Genomic DNA, 20,767 nt, shown 5'->3' with positions numbered 1-20,767 from the left:
TAAATACCATCATAAGAGTGTAATAAAACCCAAATTGTTACTTGGGGTCTTATTTCGAATTGTCTTATATCGAGGTTGTTTTATAACGAGGTTGTCTTATATTGAGGTTTCCCTGTATAAAACAAATTTCCCTGAATTTGTCAATCACACCAGAGCTAAACTTCATTCCAAAAGCAGCGACATAAATTATTTATCATTTTTGTTGTCATATATGGAGGTATTCCTCTATCTAGGTTGTTTTGTATCGAGGCTGTCTTATATCGAGGTATCCATGAACTAATGTTTATCGCTAGTTTTTAATAATCGTTATTAAAAAAAGTCGGTAACAAAGTACAAGTACTAATGACATGCAGTATTTATTGTATTACAGTTAGTGTTCATGTATTCTTTTATAAAATTTAAAAACTAAACTTACTCTAATAACATTTTAAAGCTGGCTGCAATAACTACAAACGCACTGCACCTATTACGTACGGCTAATGTTTTATTTCGCATCAATATCCATACAATGCACAATTTTACGCCTCCGAGGTGAAGCATTTTCACACACACTTGTAGTTGAACCCCAAATTGCTGAAAAATGCAGATTTCAGTCTTTACTGGTGATGCAGCCGGAGGATAAATCAAACCGGTAGACAAACTCATCAGAGTGCAGCGACAGTGTCTCTCAATTGCTCAGTGCTGAAAAGCAATGAATCGGCACGATGTAGACAACCTGGCCAAACGTCTTTGAGCGGAAATAACCTATAATTTGCCAACGTTTTGCTGACTGTTTTTCTTCTCCTCCTCCATTCGATAGTCGCCATCATCCGTGATCAAAACAAAATAAAAACCTTCAATATATATACGCATCTGTTTATTAACCTGAAATTTCTTCTTTCTTTTACACGTTTTCAGCAAGGGATTTAAACAATCGAAATCGGAGAAAAATAGAAATAATCACTGGGATCTAAATACGATGATTGCATAATTTGGAACCGTAGCAAGTTTGAAGTGAAGGTACAAATCGTACGAAGGCAGGTCGAAGTTAATAACACTAAATTTGTTATTGTGAACGTAATAACAAAAAAATCGAAACGACGAAACGAATTCCAGTTTCAGAGAAATAAAAGTGAAATAAAAATCTTTCGTACGTGCACTGTGAAGATTTCGTTTTCTCAGATAGTTTGGTTTTGCATTTTGCGCTGCCACTACCAGGGTCTGTAGCACGAGGCAAAGGTCAATCACGCGAAGGTCTGTTTTCGCAAACGTGTCGACAAAATGGATAACGAATCGTGCTTCGGCGGCGGAGACATCGCCGGTGCCATCTTTGGGACCCTGCTGGCCGTCGTGTTTCTCGCCGGGCTGGCATGGTGGCTCTACCGGAAAGGCTATTTGCTGAAAATTAAAGGTAAGCGAACATACTGTACATGTTTTGTTTTATTATTGGTATCTCCGTTCCTAATTGCGATTGTTAATGAATCAGTTACTGAAAATTTCGTTAAGTTTTAAGGAATGTAATTCATAAAATGTCATTCACATTATCAATTTTTATTATACAAAAGTCTCTTGCAATTGCCTAGAAATTTCCAATGCTGTTTTTCACTTTCATTCTCTAACCAAATACCTATAATATTTCACCACTTTCCCTGCGACTTGAGTACCGCCCAAAGTTTTCTAGTCACTGAACATCAGCGGAGAGCTTTACTTGTCAGATTATAGAGTCCGCGCAACAACCTTGGAGACCGCAGAGGAAGCACCCGGCAAAAGACCCGCAGTCAAAAACCTCATTTATCAAAAAAAAAAAAAAAAAAATGCCCTAATGAACACGTAAGCTTCGGCCGTGAATCGTTCCTCATCTCTTGCCAGGGCGCAGTAGATCTTCTTTCAAGCGGTCGCAAATTGATTTATTTCCTCCGTCCATGGGTCTTGATTTCGGGCACAGTTTCCGGGCAGGCAGGGTCTTCCCATGGCTGCTACCACTCACTCACTGGCTGCGGTTGCCGTAGAAAGTGAAAATTTCGAATTACTTCGCAAAGCTCTGGCTCGAGCCATAACCGTCGGGCACACCTTCCATAATTTAGTTTTCGTGGAAGTTATGAGAACTGAAATCAGCCATCAGCAGCAGCAGTAACAGCAGCTGCATGGGTAGGAATCTCAGCCAACTGCATCGCCGATCGGTACGGAGCAGATACCGATGACTGCGGCATTACTGCTGGTCGTTTCTTTCTTATGCCGAGGCTAAAAGACTGACAATAAACCGAATTTACGTGTTTTGCAATTAACTGAAAAGCTTTAAAGTTACCTGCCGGCAGGATACTTTTGGCGTAGCGAGGGTGTGCCCCGTTCTGAAATTTAACCAATATATCAACGAAATCGTTTGGTTGATGATTGATTTTTTTATTAGGTCATAAAAATTATATTACACAATGCTGCGGTTGAAATTACCGCATTTCATTGTTGAGATTTCTTCGATCTCTACTTTGTAGGTTGCGATAATTGTAGGCAAAAATGCCGACCGCTTTTCTTTCCGCCCAGTTTGATTCACCTGACGTATTCGTTTATATCATATATTTGTGCATCGCTTTATTGCTTCCTTGCACCGATTTCGCACTGCATACTGATTGTGTGACATGGCGTACGATATAATAGTGTAATTTACGATTAAAACACCGACGATGACGCGACGGCGTGGTTGTTCAATGCGTTCGTAATTATCGGCCGCGAAATGCTGTTAATTTCTAATGCCTCCGAACGAAGCCACATGGAGGAAGCGGACGTATTCACCATACTGTCATTTTAACATTTTTTTCCACCGCGAGTCAAACCCTTTGCCTCTGTCGTCGTCACCGTCGTTATCGCTGGATCGCTAAGCTCGACTTTGCATAAGGGGCAGTCAGCTCTTCCGATTCGTCGCCGGGTATCTGTGGAATGCATCACCTATTTCATTACGCTTCACATGCCATGTGTGTTACCTAATAACTTCATAAGATTACTGCCGAGACGTTGCCTGCTGCCTGCCGTGGTGACATGTTGTGTTACGAGTCACGTGTAACCACGCGATGATCTCTACTGATCGCTCCTAGCCTGGGCGTGCTCCAGTGCGGTGACCCACGGGCAACGGATGATGGCGTGAAGATAAGCAAAACGTACCGGGGCGAATATACGAGTATATACAAGTTTTGTATAGTTGGCTCGTTGCAGGTGAAATCTACTATCCCCAGCTTGAGAGGACCACTGATTGGACCAGTCAAATAGTTCCTGTTATGTAAATGCGATTCATTATTTGTTCAGTGTTTCAGTGGGAAAACACAGTCGATTTTTATAGCTTTGTCGCTTATTTGTTGAATCAAATATCAAAAAATATCAACATCAAATTATCAAAATCTATCCAACTGAAGCAAGCAAGAATAACAAATGCAAAAAATGCTGAATTGCTATGCTGCTAAACTGGGTCCTTCTCAATCGAGGTAGTTTCAGAACGGTTCCGAAGTACCTCAAGGTAGCACAATAGAACTTTTGCTGTTTTCGGTGATGATGAATAATGTTATACGAGCGTTGAATAAGGGTTCAACAATTAATTGGTTTGTTTGCGAAAAGCTGCAGCAGATCCAATAATATGTCAGCATCAGCATATGAAAATGCACTTTTTCGGTTGCAGTGGCTATTTTTAGTTTTTACTGCCATTAATTTTAACATTAATGGCATTCACTACAGTTCAGTGATAACGTAGGCCTTGTATAATAGACCCAATGCTTTAGGTGTTTTATGTTACTAAAGCGTATCGTCAGTTACGTTTAGTCAACAACCAGCCTCTTAAAGACTGACTAAAAGTAAATTTGGACGCATAGAACAATCGCAGAAAAACCGATAAATGACAGGATTGGAGTATTTTTATTTAGCTTTAAGTTTCACAGTGTTACATTATTGCATTTCTTTTGTTCTGGTTAAATCTTGAACTTTTTTCTTAATAGAACTCATCATACCTTGCGCAGTTGAAGACGCGACTGATTCAGCATGTTTCTTCCACTTTGCACGCATTTCTATAGCACTGTTGACTGTCCCCCCACTTTGCAGTCTTCAGTCCCCAGCTACATATTCCTTGCCTGTTCATGACCTTCTTTGCGAATTTATCAGCAAACACGAACCTATACTTGCCTGGCACGTCGCCACGCCCACTTGTAATGTAACATTTTTGACCAGGAAGTTGCTTAAATGCTATTTTCACGCATGTTTCGTCTTCCATTAAAATACATCCGTTGAATTTCATCAAAACTTGCTCGTACAAACGCCTAGCACGCTACTTGGCTACCAAATTCTGCTTCAAGTGCCGGATTGGATGTTTACTAGCACTGTAAGGCCTATAGCCTTCTATAGAACGAGAATATTCCGCGTGGTTTGATAGTTGGCATCGTGCCTTCTAGCCGTATTCCAGATGGAGATGCAAAAAGCAAAGCCATGGGTATAAACGTTCTACAGAACTTGACCCTTCTTTAACGACAGACTTCGCAGCCGGTTATTAGAGTACAGGAAAATTACGCAGCTAGTGCAAAGATCCTATTAACTCTATAACGGCACCGCCCAGTCGAGATTCGAACATACGACGACTGGCTTGTTAGGCCAGCATTGTACCCCGGATTGGACTTAATGCAGCTCAATATCTTCCCCCTCAGTTTTCTGTCCCTAGTTTCAGTTTTCTTATAAGTTGTTTACCGTGTTTCCACACCTAGGTTCTCCTGATAACCTTTTAGAACATTATTATTTTAACACTTTCGCCAACTTTGATCTAGACCACTCTGGATTTTCCAGGTGTTTGTTTTACGTTTTTTTACGTCGTTCGAGTTCCGTTCTGTACTACTCCGCAACGTGGGGGAATATTTTGACGGGACTTGCACTAGTTGTTCTTCATAAACATGTAAACAAAGTTATGTCAAATAGTTCCAATTGATACCACAAGGGGGTGTCGGTTTCGTACGAGGGGTGTCCAAATTCACTTTTAGTCGGGCTTAATTCAGCAACTTTTTTTCCTTGCTCCTCGTTGTACCAGCGAAGATACGAGGACGTACCAGCGGTGCAAGAGGACGTACCATCGTGAACGCTTGCTGACGCAGTTGAACTCGCCAGAACGTAAAATGACGGAAACAGAAGTAGATACAGGGAAATCGTATACGGGAGTAGTACTGGAGACAAGCTCTGCCTGGAAGAGAAGGAATATGCGGAGTTAGAATAGCTTCAGTTTTCAGGAATTGCTAAAGTTGAGTTAGAAACTGAATGTATCGTACGAAAGCTTTGCCGTGTCGAGTTAAGAATAGCAGTACGGACGACCAACGATCGGTGGCCAAAAGATGGAAACTGTACTTCGACGGACGCCTGAATGATGCCCAGGCAGAGAACTATGGCGGCGGAAAAAACGACGGTGCAACAAAAGTATAAGAGGTTAATATTTTTTTATAAACGGTGCACAGTGGGCAGAATCGACCGAACAAACGAAATTTTTTGTTGTCGCTGTTTTTAAGCGGCAAAAAGTGACTTTTATTATGTAAAAAGTCACGAGAAACCGATTGGTGATGGTCTCAACGTGCGGAAATAGCCAGAAGTATCCCATTTTGCCCCATTTACCCCTATTTTATAATAGTTTTGAAAGAATCATGTACAAACTCTCTCTAATTTAAGATTTAATATTAAGGAAAGAAAAAGAATGTTGGGAAATAGCTATATGAACAATTTTATTTTAACATAGCATCATCTAGAAGTCTGTTTTGCCCCATTTTCGTCAAGGTTTTTGTACTACAGGCAACATCCCAATTCGATACTTTTACCAGAGATCTTCAAGAAGGCATGCCTGTTGTGAGGCTGAAACAGTCGGAATAACGAATGCCGATCAAGTTTTTCACAAAAATGTCGTGTAAGGGAATGTTTTGACTTGTTTTACTCTCTACAACTTGTACTGAAATCTGAGAAAGTATTGATAGGAAAACGAACAACTGTAAAAGTGTTCCGATTGCGTTCAAATGTGATGTGCTTGTTTCTAGTAAAAAAATTTTGACTCATATTTTTATTGAATCCTTAGGGTGGATCCTTAGGGTGCGATCGTTATTCGATATTCTGACTGTTTTAACTTGCCCAACATGCAGGCCTTCTTGAAAATCTTTGGTAAAAGTATCGAATTGGCATTTTGCCTGTAGTACAAAAACCTTGAGGAAAATGGGGCAAAACAGACTTCTAGATTATGTTATGTTAAAATAAAATTGTTCATGTACCTATTTCACAAGATTCTTTTTCTTTCCTTACCAAAGAATTTCAAATTGGAGAGAGTTTGTGCATGATTCTTGCAAAACTATTAAAAAATAAGGGTGAATGGGGCAAAATGGGATAAATATTTACGCTGTGGCAGATCCTCCAGAAAAGGCCGTGATTGGATGATGATAATGGTCCCAATTTATACCTCTACAAAGGTATGAGAGAGTTCTCACGCATTATTCGTTCGTTGACTTCGAAGCTGTATATGATACCATCGACAGCAAATACGGAAAATCATGAACGAGAACAACTTTCTCGGGAAGCTGGTCAGCTCAGCTTTGAGTGCGTCCGAATCCCACAGAAAAATTTGTCTGGTCTCTCATGTCTTCTGTTCCAGTATGCCTGTGTTACTCCGTTCGAAGGGTGCCGGACTTACCCCTATAGTACGTGTTATTTAAGAAGACGATTTACACATTTACTGCTCTAACTTGTTTTTACTGAAATCTCACTGATGACAAACCGTACTAGGGATAATATCTAGAATCATAAAATTTAGTTTGAAAATTCTTCTGAGAATTTAAGCTTAAAACCTACTCGCGAAACGTTACATTGGGCTGTGCATCGTGGGCAATCGCGTTTGTTTTGTTTATTGTTTTGACATTTGATGATTCATGGTAAGCTCAAATATCTGAAATAATAGGCCGTATGAATAAAACAGTTTGCTTTACTTTTCCCGTGTAAATCTTTTGGGGGAATTTGCTCTAACTCTTTTATTCATACGGCCTACTGAGTACTAACATGTTCAATATTTAATAACACAATTAATTAATGCTTTCTAGTTAAACTCTAGGAGAGTGGCAGTTTCGGCTAAGACCGCACTACCCCTATACAGTGGACTCTCGAAAAAGTTTACTCTCTGAAAAATTAATTGTTCAGAAAAGTTAAACGAATATCAGCTCTCATGCAACGCTCTGAAAAGTTAATTTTTGGATTAACTTTTCTGAGAGTTCGAATTTATTGGTTGTCCAAGCGTTCGTCCACACACGTGTGTTCTATCTTTATTTCTCATTTTTCGGTTTATTATCGCCTTTTTATAACTTCATACAAAGTCTCATCATAACTGGGATTAAATTAAACTCTTGTACCGGACAGTTGCAACAATAGATCAATACGGGCACATAGTTACTTCAGGATTATTGATAACATACTGGAAAAGCGCAAACTCAGATTAAATTTTAAATGCAAAAGAAAGAACAGCAAGGAACTAAAAACAGGCGCGAACATTATCAAAACGTAGTCGCAAATTACGAAAAAACAAAAGTAAACTAGCGACTATTTTGAACTAACTGAGAGGAACTAAATATTATTTCATAAAGATCTTGCTACATATTTCTTTCCATTACAACTTCCAAATACATAAAAATGTGTGTCCTATATCCCAGAATGCATTTTTCTCTTTTGTATTTATCATTTTCAATGATTTTTAGAACTACTCGGAAAAGTTATTCGACCAATCGATTTACTTTTCCGAGAGTCAACTGTACTAATATTCGTAAAACTATAAAAGATATTTTCATGATCATGATGTATTGAAACCGGCTTCACTGACTATGATGAAATCCAGTTATGAAGTAAATAGGAATCCTTTCAAGTGAATTCAGAACTTCATTAATTCAAAGTGACGTTGTAGGGCCCTAGTTACTACACAAGTTGGCACTGAATGAATTTTGAGTTGAACATTTGATAGATTGAACAGGTAAAAATATCAAAGAAGCGACTATGCGATGTGGAAACTGGTAAGTCTTTATCCAAAAAGCTTTTTGAGAAGTAGAGAGAAAGAGAAACCACAGCGAACAGGCACCCATTCAGGAATAATTTTTTCTGGAATTCTTCGATAAAATGTCAAATTAAAATCGACTAATATATTAACGTCACCACCACTGTACCTACCCAACTAAATGGTACTTTGCCAGACTAAATGATTTGTAGGGGAAGACGGGGTAAGACGGCCCCCCTAAGCGAATAAATTGCTAGCATAAAATGTGTACGAAAATTCACCTTTTCTTGTTCCACACGTGGAAAAACATTCATTTATCTACTATTAAAAATTATATAAAGAATTAATTAGTCTATTTTTCCGTGATTTTTCATCAATTTTCGAAACGTCTAAAAATTACTCGTTCACAACCAGGCGGGGTAAGAAGGACCACCAAAGGGGTAAGACGGCCCATGGCGGAGTAAGGCGGATTGTGGCAGATTTGAAGGTTTCTCTGAGTTGTAAACACAATTTCAATATTATTAACTAAGTAAAAACAACTTCTTAAGGGGTTTTAGGTACATGCTAAAAGAAGGTATAGTTTAATTTAGAGACCTGCTAAAAGAAGGAATTTTACTACTAGTTCAATTTTGAAAATAAGAGTAGACGTTATTTTACTCCACTGGTTTTTATTTACTCTTTTCTTGGCATTATTTTGTTGGTTTGTCAGCAGGACTTTGACTCTTTGAATACGCTTCACTTTAGGTGAAGGCAAAGAAGGCAACACATTAAATGAGCCGTTAAGTGAATTGGAATCATCGATTTTTGATTCCGTTAGATCCAAATTTACATTCATTGTGTTATTCGAATGGCACTTGTTGGTTTCTGTTGACGTGGGAGGCTCTGTGTTAGACAGGATGATCTTAGATTCAGGAATAATTTTTATTACAGGTGTACTCTATTTCGAAAAAGACACTGATGAAGCCTGCAAGTCGTAAACGAAATGCGTATATGTCAGAATAATAAAAAAGTTAGTCAAATTCAACAGGAAAAAAGTTAGTTTTTTCATTCAATATTTTTAAAATCTATTAAGACACTAAACAGAAGAACTTTAGGCAATTATGAGCACTATGACGTATGGCCCTTTTACCCCGTGGAAAATGGCCCGTCTTACCCCTAGTTAACAATTTACATTATTTTGGTTTTATCTTTCAATCCGTACTGTTTTATATACCTTTTCCGCCACACACAGAACAAGAATTGCCCAATTAAAGTCAGTGGTAAGGGAAACGACAAAATACATAGCTTTTTTGCTGAAAAACCTTAAATTTGTTGTTACTGAAATTATATCGCGCGAAGACACTGCGAACGAAAAGTTTGTTTTGATCCTAGTTTTGACGTTGGATACGGCCGAGTGCCACAGGTTGTCTCGAAAGTGTTTAGATAGGCTAATAAACAAAACATACTGGGGCATTTGTAGAAAATTTAAGGATTTCTTGACGAAATCGATGTGGTCCCTCTTACCCCGCCGGGCCTTCTTACCCCTTGTTCCCCTACACTAACAACAGTTTGCACTAGTATTTATGGACTATAAACATTACACTAACGCCGCAGTTGTGAGTTTATTGTAGAATTTAATTTGCCTTTGGCGACGTCATTACTATAGTTTTCCAACTAATTTGACGTATGCTGGCTTAACAAGCCAGTCGTCGTAGGTTCGAATCTCGACTGGAAGGTTCTGCTATAGAGTAAATAGCATCGTTGCACTAGCCCGTAATTGTCCTGTATGCGAAGTCTGTCAATAAAGAAAGTTAGGGGAAGTTCTTAACAGGACGTTTATGCCCACCCAAGTAACCAAAAGTTCCGATAAAAGGGGATTTTTTGGCTTAATCAGTCAAAGAAATGATCATGAATATAACTCAATTCAGCTTAATTTTTAAGTAATTAACCGTGCTTTCTAGTTCGTATTTGATGATTAAACTTCGAAGGGAATACAAAGCAACTTCTAACAGAACTAGAAAGTTCGCAAAAAGTTCCTGCATGGCTTTACTTACCTGGAGTAATTAACACCCTGTTGGGATCAGCTGCATTTACCTTTTTGCCACTTATGGATTCCACTTTGAATGGTCAGACGTTCCTTAAAACGATGGATTTCATAATTAAACAATTTCAGCAAATCTACTCGCGGATAGCCCAGGAGTTTCATTGTGAGCATATATACTTGTTTCACGTTTGTTCAGATGATGTAAACAAGGTAAGTTAAGTCCTAACAACAAATAACTACTGTGATTCTGTTTACTGTTAACGTAATTTAAATTTTGAAGCGGAACAATGCCACTTTAATATAAATTCCACTGCTGAAATAGTTGCCAACTCTCTGCAGTATTCTGGCGTGTACTGTTGTGACGAGAACAGTGAAAAAAACAATACCGATTTCGAAGTTTTAGTTCAAATCCAGGTAAAATTTATAAGAATCCTTTGGAGCGATTAATCAGATTAATCAAAATACCAAAGAAGCTTGTCGGTACCAGCAGTACATAATCGTAAAAACAACCATTACAAAACCGAATCCACTTTTAGCTGAAGCTCACGGTCATGTGTTAACTTACATCGTAGTATATCACTCGTACACCACATTGTGGAATCACCTTCAAAGCGGATAGAATTAAGATCATTTGCATATGAATCATAATGTTTATCGCCGTAAATTACATACCGCACTAGTTTCCCGCGCGACGCTATCGTATGTGTTGGTTTATTTACATTTTTTTCTGCTTAACAAAGATTGGCCGAGAATCACAGAAAGGTTTACCGTGAAATGGACACGGTGCCCGGAGTTGTGATTTAATGAAAGGATTGACTTGTTTCGCCGTAAACGGATGAATGATCATCCGATGCTAATAGGCACAAAGCAAATAAGTCGATGTGACAGCACTGCTAGTGCAGGGAAATGCGACGAGCGAACATGCAAATTTATCTTCTATAACGACTCGCTAATAATCGTATTACGTCTATAGTTTCGCGCGTACACATTTCCCTCTCGGATGCTGGTCATCGTCAATCGTTGGCAATCAACGCATTTTAAATGAGACTATTGCATGCACCAGCGGCTGTCATGTTTCACCGAAACACCAACAGCTGCCTGCTTACATGCACTGTTTATGAAGATGATGCTGTTATATTATGATGCGATTTAATTAGAAAAACATGATAAGCAACTACAGTTGGCCGCTTCGGTGAGGCAGCGAGATCAAGCGTAGCGCCACCCGCTAAATCGGAGCGGTTGTTTTACATTCCGATACAAATTGTTGCTGTACAATGTGAAGTGAGTTTATGGGAGTTTTTGTTTTTATGGGAACCATGGGCGAAGGTCGTCGTGCGAGTTAAGCGTTTTGTTCGTAGGAACCAAATGGATGGTATATGTCGTTGAACTGTCTGCAACGTTATGGTTACATACTTAAGTGTTTATTATTACCATTCAAAATGATACGATCATTCGGAGGTGTTTTACGTCTTTTTAGCTTTGTATAGTAACCTGATCGTTCAGGGTTGGGGGCAATTTCACTGGTTATTTTTCCCGTTTGTTTTGCGGTGTTCGAAATGTTTTGCGGTGATCGAAATGTTTATTTTGGGCTGTATAAACTTGTGGTTTAGAAAATCCTAACCTTGTCTATGTTTTGTGCAGATTTTTGATGATGGATAGTCATAAAGAAGTATAGGTAAAAGTAATCTTTTGCATTACTGCGCCAAACTTTATTCGCCGTTTATTCATTAGGAGAAGTAAAACCCAGGGGTTAGAAATAAACGTCAAATCTGAAATGTTGCTGTCTAACTGTGTTTTGGCTGATTATCCCACTGACATTCTATGAGAGATGTCGTGTTGTTTCGAGCGGGCGGCCTTCGAATTCGTTTTCGTTCTCGGATAGTTCTCGTTGTTGATGCATTACAGTCTCGCACGCGTAATTTAGTGATACTGTACTATTCTTTATACCGATGAATAAACAATACTTGATAACTTTCGGTACCAATATATTGGGTTTATAAAAGAATAGTCAGGTATTGCAATATGTCTTGACGACGAATATCGGTGCTTAGTCGGTGCTAAGACACTTGACGAGCGTTTTAATAAAACCACACCGAAACCACGCGTAGCGTTCGGATTACATTATCCATTAAGATAGACCTTTATCTAGCTCCCTCTTCTACAAACAACAATTTCCCGAAATGCTTGTGAAGATGCAGAGGATTCCCAGATCTTTAGTACCAGAAAGTATTGGACTAATATTCGTTCCCATTCCACCCGGACCCGCATTCGGACCTGGCCGGCGTCGGTATTGATCAGCATGCAGGTACCTGATAAGGTTGCACAATGAGGAATATCGTGCTGTCCCAAGTAGGTATGTTTTTTTCAGCCACCGTTTTGAAATTTTCAGCGGTATTGGTCAATAACGGAGTAGCAGCACACGGGCGGTACCCTATGCTTATGCTTTTGCTAATGCTTATTGCTTCTACGACCCTCCCTTACCTAATTTTCCGCTCTTTGCCCTTCACGCCTTATCTTCCCTGAGACACTATCAACTTCTTTGTTTAATTACTTTCTTCTACCGTTACCTCCGTCGATTGTAAACATCTGCCTTTATAAAAAACACTTATATTTGTCTTGTGGCATTCTAGTATTTATACCCTATTTGATGATTTGCCTAGAATGGGTGTTGTTTACACATTATTTGGATACGGTAGAGTGTAACTAGCACAGGGATAGTGATAGGAGTTTGGTTGACAGTTTCCCGTGAAACTGGAAGGGCGAGTCAGTTGCGCAGGATAGCAAATGATGGAACATCACATTGGCGATCTACTGCTAAATTGAACCTTCAGTGTTGTTGAAGTAACTATCCGGGTCCGGGTAAGCAAATCTATCAGTTGAAAGAAATACTCGTTTCTAATATTTAGGATATGTAGTACGGGACACTGTTTACTTACCATCTGCCGGGGTGAGATTCTGCCAAAAAAGCATAGGTTTTTGTTCTTTAGCTTGTTATACACACAATTTTAGCAACCCTCTAACGGGCAACACCGTAAAAACGATGCGATCAAGCTAATGAGCCCTATTTTATCATTAAAGTGCACTCAAAAGAACCTTAAATTCTGATTTTCATGCAAAAATATTTATCTGGAGGAGCGCTAGGTTAGGTGTGGTGCACAAATTACGTAGCGCAAAAATTGTAGTTTTTTGACCCCCTCCCTCCCCTATGTAATAATAAGTAACGCTTGGCATAGCCCCCCTTAAAATTACGTAACATTAACTAAACCTCCGCCCCCTACCATTGAATAAAAATCACACAATTCGTTTATTTTTTTTATTTTTACGAAGTCAAGAAAAGCATCAATTCTGTATTCCTATCAAAACCACTCTAATCAGAATGTCAATTCTGAATTCTGATCAAATTGTATGATATAACAAAACCAGGTCTGAGTTTAGAACAGAATTTTGATCAAAAAGTAGCATCGAGACCAAAATCATAAAGAGTTTGTTGGGCTCAAATGGTCTATAGCTGCTCAGATTTGCTCAACAACTTTTTTTTAATTTGATAAATTTGTTACGTAATCCTTCTCAAGACTCCCCCTCCCCCCTGCGTAACAAAAAGTAACGCAAGCTCAACCTTCCGCCCTCCCCTCTGTGCGTTACGTAATTTGTGCACGAAGCCACTTTTTGTAATACAAAAAGTCCAATTTCTCTTTTTCGTTTTTCATGTCTAACGCTCTACCCAGATATTTTTCAATTCAAATACATTACAAAATTGAAATAAAGCATGAAATTTACTCATAGAAAAATTTTAAGGTCAATCATTTTGTTCTAGATATGCTTTTTCTCCAAAAGTAAAAAAGGAAATATTCGCGCATTAAATATTTTCAAAATTTTTCGGAATTTTTGTTTTTGAAAGATGATAACTTTTGAATGCATAGTCAGAATGTTGTGATAATAATATCAAAATGTCAAGAAATCTATTCTGAACACATTTTGCGTATTGTCAATTCAAAACAAATTTTGTATGCAACTCTGGAGCACCAAAAGCGAAGGCCGTCTACAGACGGTCTTACCCGTTAGAGGGTTAAGGTGATTCGAAGCCTGTAAATATATACTTCAATGTTTAGTTAACAACTGCCACAAAGATGGTTTAGTTACAATGAACATTGATTACATTAAAATTATATGGCACAATCTCTAGGGGGTGACATGGTGCCACACTGGCGTATTTTGTCGTGTATGTGAATTCCACACGCCGAATCGATCGTTATAGCACTGACGAACTGACACGACACATAGAAGAAAATCCTTTAAAAACCATCGTCCTACCCATTTTGCTTGCACACTAGCACCCTCTGTTATGCATGTTGCGCAGTAGCTTGCATTTGCAGGGTTTCATGCTGTAGGGGTTTTACATTTGTATGGTTTTATACTGAAAACTCGAAGCAACACCCGCGCGCCGCGGTGTGGCCATGTTGCGAAACATGCTTTTTTGAAAAATGATTGGACGATGGAATTAATGCGAGTGTCCCGTCTGTTTGTCTGTGGTTATAGTTTGGCGCCATATGACCTCGTAAAGCTCGGAAAGTGCAAAGTTTGGAATAAAAATTATGTTCGTAGTCAAAAGCCTTTCAATATATTGTAAATAAACACACTTAAAACTTAGCACCATCAATTTGCATAGATCTAATACATTTTTATAAACAAACATTATTGGTTTTTGGCACAATCTCACCACCGTGGCCCAATGTCACCCGGATGGCGGTACGATCGACAAACAAGCCATAACTTAAATCTTCTTCAGAACGCATTACAGTTCCCCCACAATTATGGACCATTTAAGCAGAAGTATGATTTTAAATCAATCAATTGTAGCGCATACTATTGTTTAAAAGCAGTTTATAAATGTTTTTAGTTACAGAAATATGTAATCTTTCAGTTGATTCAGTTATTAAACCCATTTAGTGCAAGTTTTCCACGGAAATTAAGCTTATATTATGACTGATCAAATACACAATTATGGATCACTTTTGGAAGCGGTCACAATTATGAAACAATTTTCATCATATTATGGATCAAAACAAAAATACACTTTTTGCAGCGAATTTTCTCAATGAACTTTATTCAAATCATGTAATAACATAAAAATAACATGTTTCAAATCGTATGAAAGACCTTGTGTGGCTTTTGGTCTGTCTTTAGATGCCTGCCGTCCTTCTTCGTAGACACCTACTGATCCGTCTTTGGGAATGCTTTTCGCGATTTCACGACTGATTTTTTGTCCTGGAAAAAAAGTCTTAGGCTCACCAGCTGCGTTGGCTCCAAAAAAAAATTGGTATAGGATGAAGTTTTCTTTTTTCCGAATTGTTATTAACGAAGTAAGTACAGTGGATCTCGGAAAAGTTAATCGAAGCAAGAGATTAATTTAATCGCTGCTATGATGCGACTCTGTATGAAACAGTGGAAAGGCGACAATAAACCGAAAAAATTAAAAATAATCATAGAAGGAAATCGCGCGTATTTGACCGAAAGCTCGAAGAACTAGTAAATTCAAAGTCTAAAAAGTAAAGGAAAAAATTAACGTTTTAGATTGTTGCATGAGAGCTAACATTCGCTTAACTTTTGCGATGAGCCGTTGCATAGGTACCATCATAGCGTTTTACTGCCTTACGAAGCTTTCCTGTCCTGCGTAATTTAGAAACAGCATTTTCCAAAAACTCAGCTCTGCGCAGCTTTCGATTCTGCTTAAAAAATGTTTGTAATAGGTGCCAAAATGTTTGAATTTGTAAAAATTACATTGGAATCAAAGTGATCCATAATTGTGAAAAATTAACTTGTTTTGGTCCCTATTATGGATCACTTAAAAAATTACTTATTTTTACAGGAACATCATTGGCAACCACCAATATTTCGCTGAATCGTAAAGAACTTAGCTTGATCTTTATGTACGAGTCATGTTTTGCTCGAAAATTGGTGATTATGTCACATAGCAACCTTATGAATGAGGAACGTACTGCTTATGCTGATTGAAAAAAAACGACAGACATGTTGATAGATTCTCGATAACAACTTTGTACGCTCATTGAAAAAGCATCAATGTCGGGATTTAAAGGATGTTTTATGTGTTAAAAGCTAGTCAATAGGGTATATTTTGTTGCAAAAATGCTTCATACCTTCAAACAGTTTGTTTAACTGAGTTATTTAACTTGAAACACAAAAGTGATCCATAATTGTGGGTGATCCATAATTGTGGAGGGAGTGTACTTAAGGGGGCATAGTACTTTTTCAACTTAAAAAAAAAACGAAATTTTTTTTAATGATTATTTCGAAAGATTAACATTTTGACCATATGTGTTTCAAGTCATTTCAATGAATTCCAAAAATTGACAAAGTTACAGCTATTTGTACCGCGCATGTCTGGAGCGATTACACGGCGAATAAAAAGTTCAACGTCGTTTTTCTCGAAACCAGGGTTTGAAAGTCGGTACCATAAATATCTCAAGAACGGCTCAAGCAATTCTCATGATTCTTTTTTTGTTTTAAAGCCAACAAAATAATCTAGTGTTTGACCCATCCTTTTTTTGATATTACTATTTTTGTATTTTTTAGAACTGTTTAAAGTCAATTTTTTCGACTAAAAACCTTACTTTTATGTTTGAATGTCCGCCATTTTGTTATGCGTTCGAATTTTAAAAAAAGGATGGGTCAAACACGAGATAATTTAATATACTTTCATGTCGTTTTGGAATTTTGCAATTTGGCTAAGACCCCCAGCGCCAATCGATGGTACCGCAAATCATGTTTTTTTCGAACGATCATATTCAAGGAGCCGTAGGGGAGAGGGGAAGGGGTTCACATATGCAAACAAAATTGTAAATCTATACCTATAAAGAAGGATTTCTGTCTGTCTGTCTGTCTGTCTGTCTGTCTGTCTGTCTGTCTGTCTGTCTGTCTGTCTGTCTGTCCTGTGTTCCTTATAGAATCAAAAACTACTGAACCAATCGGCGTGAAAATTTGCATGTAGAGGTTTTTGGGGCCAGGAAAGGTTTTAGTGATGGTTAGAGACCCCTCCCCCCACTAAGAGGGGGGGCTCCCATACAAATGAAACACAAATTTCTGCATAATTCGAGAACTAATCAGGCAAATAGAACCAAATTTGGCATGTGGGTGTTTTCGGTGACAAGAATTTATTCTAGGGTAATTTGAGACCCCTCCCCACTTTATAAGGGGAATTATAACTCCTCTCCCCTTTAAGAGGGGGGGTTTCCATACAAATTTCCTCATAACTCGAGAACTAATCAAGCAAATGGAACCAAATTTGGCATGTGAAGGTTTTCAAGGGCAAGAAAATTTTCTATGTTGAATTAGGACCCCTCCTCACTTTAAGAGGGGGGCTCCTGTACAAATGAAATACCAATTTCCTCATAACTCGAGAACTAATCAAGCAAATGGAACCAAATTTGGCATGTAGGTGTTTTTGGAGGCAAAAATGTTTTCTATGATGAATAAGAACCTCTTCCCACTTTAGGAGGGGGGGCTCCTATACAAATGAAATACAAATTTCCTCATAACTCGAGAACTAATCAAGCAAATCGAACCAAATTTGGCATGTGGGTGTTTTCGGTGACAAGAATTTATTCAATGGTAAATTGAGACCCCTCCCTCTTTATAAGGGGAATTGTAACTCCTCTCCCCTTTATGAGGGGGGGCTTCTATACAAATTTCCTCATAACTCGAGAACTAATCAAGCAAATAGAACCAACTTTGGCATGTGAAGGTTTTCGATGGCAAGAAAATTTTCTACGGTGAATTAGGACCCCTCCCCACTCTAAGAGGGGGGGCTCCTGTACAAATGAAATACAAATTTCCTCCTAACTCGAGAACTAATCAACCAAATAGAACAACATTTGGCATGTGGGTGTTTTTTTTGGTGACAAGAATTTATTCTATGGTGAATTGAGACCCCTCCCCTCTTTATAAGAGGAATTATAACTCCTCTCCCCTTTAAGAGGGGGGACTTCCATACAAATTTCCTCATAACTCGAGAACTAATCAAGCAAATGCAACCAAATTTGGCATGTGAAGGTTTTCGAGAGCAAGAAAATTTTCTATGGTGAATTAGGACCCCTCCCCACTTTAAGAGGAGGGGCTCCTGTACAAATGAAATACGAATTTCCTCATAACTCGAGAACTAATCAAGCGAATTGAACCAAATTTGGCGTGTAGGTGTTTTTGGAGGCAAGAATTTTTTCTGTGATGAATTAGGACCTCTTCCCACATTAGGAGGGGGGGCTCCAATACAAATGAAATACAAATTTCCCCTTAACTCGAGAACTAATCAAGCAAATAGAACCAAATTCGGCATGTGGAGGTTTTTGGAAACAAAAATATTTTCTACGGTGAATTAGGATCCTTCCACACTTCAAGAGGGGGGGCTTCTACACAAATGAAATACAAATTTCCTCATAATTCGAGAACTAATCAAGCAAATGGAACCATATTTGGCATGTGGGTGCTTTTGGAGGCAACCATTTTTCCCATGATGAATTATGACTTCTTACCTTTTTAGGAGGGGGGGGGCCTCCCATTCAAACGAAATACAAATTTGCTCATAACTTTAGAACTAATCAAGCAAATGGAACCAAATTTGGCATGTGAGAGTTTTAGATGGCAGAATTTTTTTTTCTGTGGTGTATTACGACCCCTTTCCCTTTTAAGAGGGTGGGCTCCCATACAAATGAAATACAAATTTCCTTATAATTTGAGTACTAATCAAGCAAATGGAACCAAATTTAGCATGTAGGAGATTTTTGAGTCTTGAATTTATTTTATGATAGTTAGAGACCTCTCACCCCTGTGGTAGGGGGATATGGACTCTCATACAAATAAAACAGAAATTTTTGCGAAACTCAAAAACTAATCCAACTCGAGAAATTCGAGACTCTTCCATAAAACATTAATCAATAACAAGACCACAAAAACTATCTATAGTAACACTAGATCATTCAGGACGAGCCGGTCGCGAGTGTTGCCGGTGACCCGCCGTCGGAAGCGCCGCCCACTGGGGGGCTTGCAAAACTCGAGAAGTGACAAAGATCATCCGAGATTCATGATTTATATACAACACAGGTTAATTTGTGGCAATACGAAGTTTGTCGGGTCAACTAGTATTAGTATAAAGTGCAATGTTTGGAATGCAAAAAACCCGAATCGATTCGCTTTTCGCGTTATGGAGAATAAAGTATTTGAAATTAGGCAAAAAATATGGTGTAAAAAGTACTATGCCCCCTTAATGTTTCTGCATACGGCCTGTTCTTTAGATCCAATTTTTCGTAACTATCGCGCGACTATTAATGAAACTTACGCAGTGTAAACAATACACGATGAACTCATTCCACCGAAGTATTGAAAGAACTCAATCCAAACGGTAGAAAAAGTAATTCGTGACGATGAAATTGCTGATTTTACTTTGATTATTGTGCGGGAAAAAAAAGAATGCTTGTTTCTTTTGTCATCACACACACGATGACAGTCCGTACGACATTTAGTGTCAGTGTAAGTAGATTTCTGACTCTGATCATTACCTAGTGGTATGTAAGATTCGCGATAGGCTGTCTAGCGTAACAAGTTCCAGAAGACAGAGAACTATGCGGCTGAACATCCAGCGACTATCGGTTCAGGTCGTGGCCACAGAATATGCCCATAAGTTTGATGAGAGAATTGAACAACGAATGAACGAAGACACTTTGGATGCGAGGTGGCGGTGGGTCCATGATGTATTAAAAAGTACAGCCACTGAGGTACTGGGTATCGTCAATCGTCATACTGGGTACAAGCCGACCAAGAAACGGCTGGTTTGATGAAGAGTGCCAAAAGGCGACAGATGAGAAGAACGTGGCTAGGAGTCGCATGCTCACTGCGGCTACACGCCCAAACAGGCAACGATATAAAGAACTATCAGCAGCAGAGAAAAGAACCCATCGGCGTCGTAAGTTTGAGTACCAGGAGCAGGCGCTCAGTAAGGCAGAAGGTTGTTTTTCCAGAAACGACGCGAGCAGTTTTTATAAAATAGTCAACAGTACGGCGAATAAGAGCACCCGGTTGACTGTTAACTGACGAAGCTGTGGTGGCTGCCAGGTGGAAAGAGCACTTGGAAGAGCTTCTAACTGGTGCAGGTAATGGAGAAAGCATCCCAGTTGGCCTCGAGGTATGATGCTAGCCTAATAAGCCATATGTTCGAAACTCGGCTGGGAGAGACTGTCAATGGGAACGTAGCAACTGGCCCTGCAATTGTCCTGTACTCTAACCGCTGGCTGCGAAGCCTGTCGTATAAAAACTAAAGATCAAGTCTCATAACGAAATGTAGCACCCCTAGGCTTTGCTTTTAATGGAGAAAGCATCAGACACAGAATACGAATTGAGGAAGATGGTCAAGCTGTGGAGCCACCCACGCTAGTTGAAGCTAAAAAGGTGATAAAAGAGCTTGAAAATGAAAAGGCTGCTGGGAAGGACGGAATTCCGGCCGAACTTCTGAAAGTGGAGTGTGAGCAGCTGTTTGCCACGATTGAAAAAATCTAGATGAAAGAAGAAATGCCTTCAGACTGGCTTGTTGGTCTCATTTCCCCGATATACAAGAAGAGGTACCAACTCAATTGTAGTAACTATCGGGGCATAATAATACTTCTAAATTCCGGCTATAAGGTACTCTCCCGTATTTTGTTCAACAGATTGAGACCGTTATCAGAATCCTTTGTCGGCGATTACCA

The 20,767-nt window shown here is 38.9% G+C and overlaps 1 protein-coding gene across 1 annotated transcript in view; it reads left to right on the top strand.

Moving 5' to 3' along the window:
- The window catches only part of LOC128737216 (uncharacterized), a 214,518-nt gene that overhangs the window by 15,093 nt on the left and 178,658 nt on the right, over window positions 1–20,767 (top strand). The window contains exon 2 of the mRNA XM_053831805.1: window positions 898–1,390. Within this exon, the coding sequence (XP_053687780.1) occupies window positions 1,261–1,390 (130 nt within the window). The 5' untranslated portion in view covers window positions 898–1,260. The remainder of the gene's footprint in view (window positions 1–897; window positions 1,391–20,767) is intronic.

The sequence above is a fragment of the Sabethes cyaneus genome, chromosome 2, assembly GCF_943734655.1.
Source record: "Sabethes cyaneus chromosome 2, idSabCyanKW18_F2, whole genome shotgun sequence".
In the NCBI taxonomy this organism is placed as follows: domain Eukaryota; kingdom Metazoa; phylum Arthropoda; class Insecta; order Diptera; family Culicidae; genus Sabethes; species Sabethes cyaneus.
Note: the sequence above shows the minus strand (reverse complement) of the source record. Positions and strands in the feature narration are given on the sequence as shown.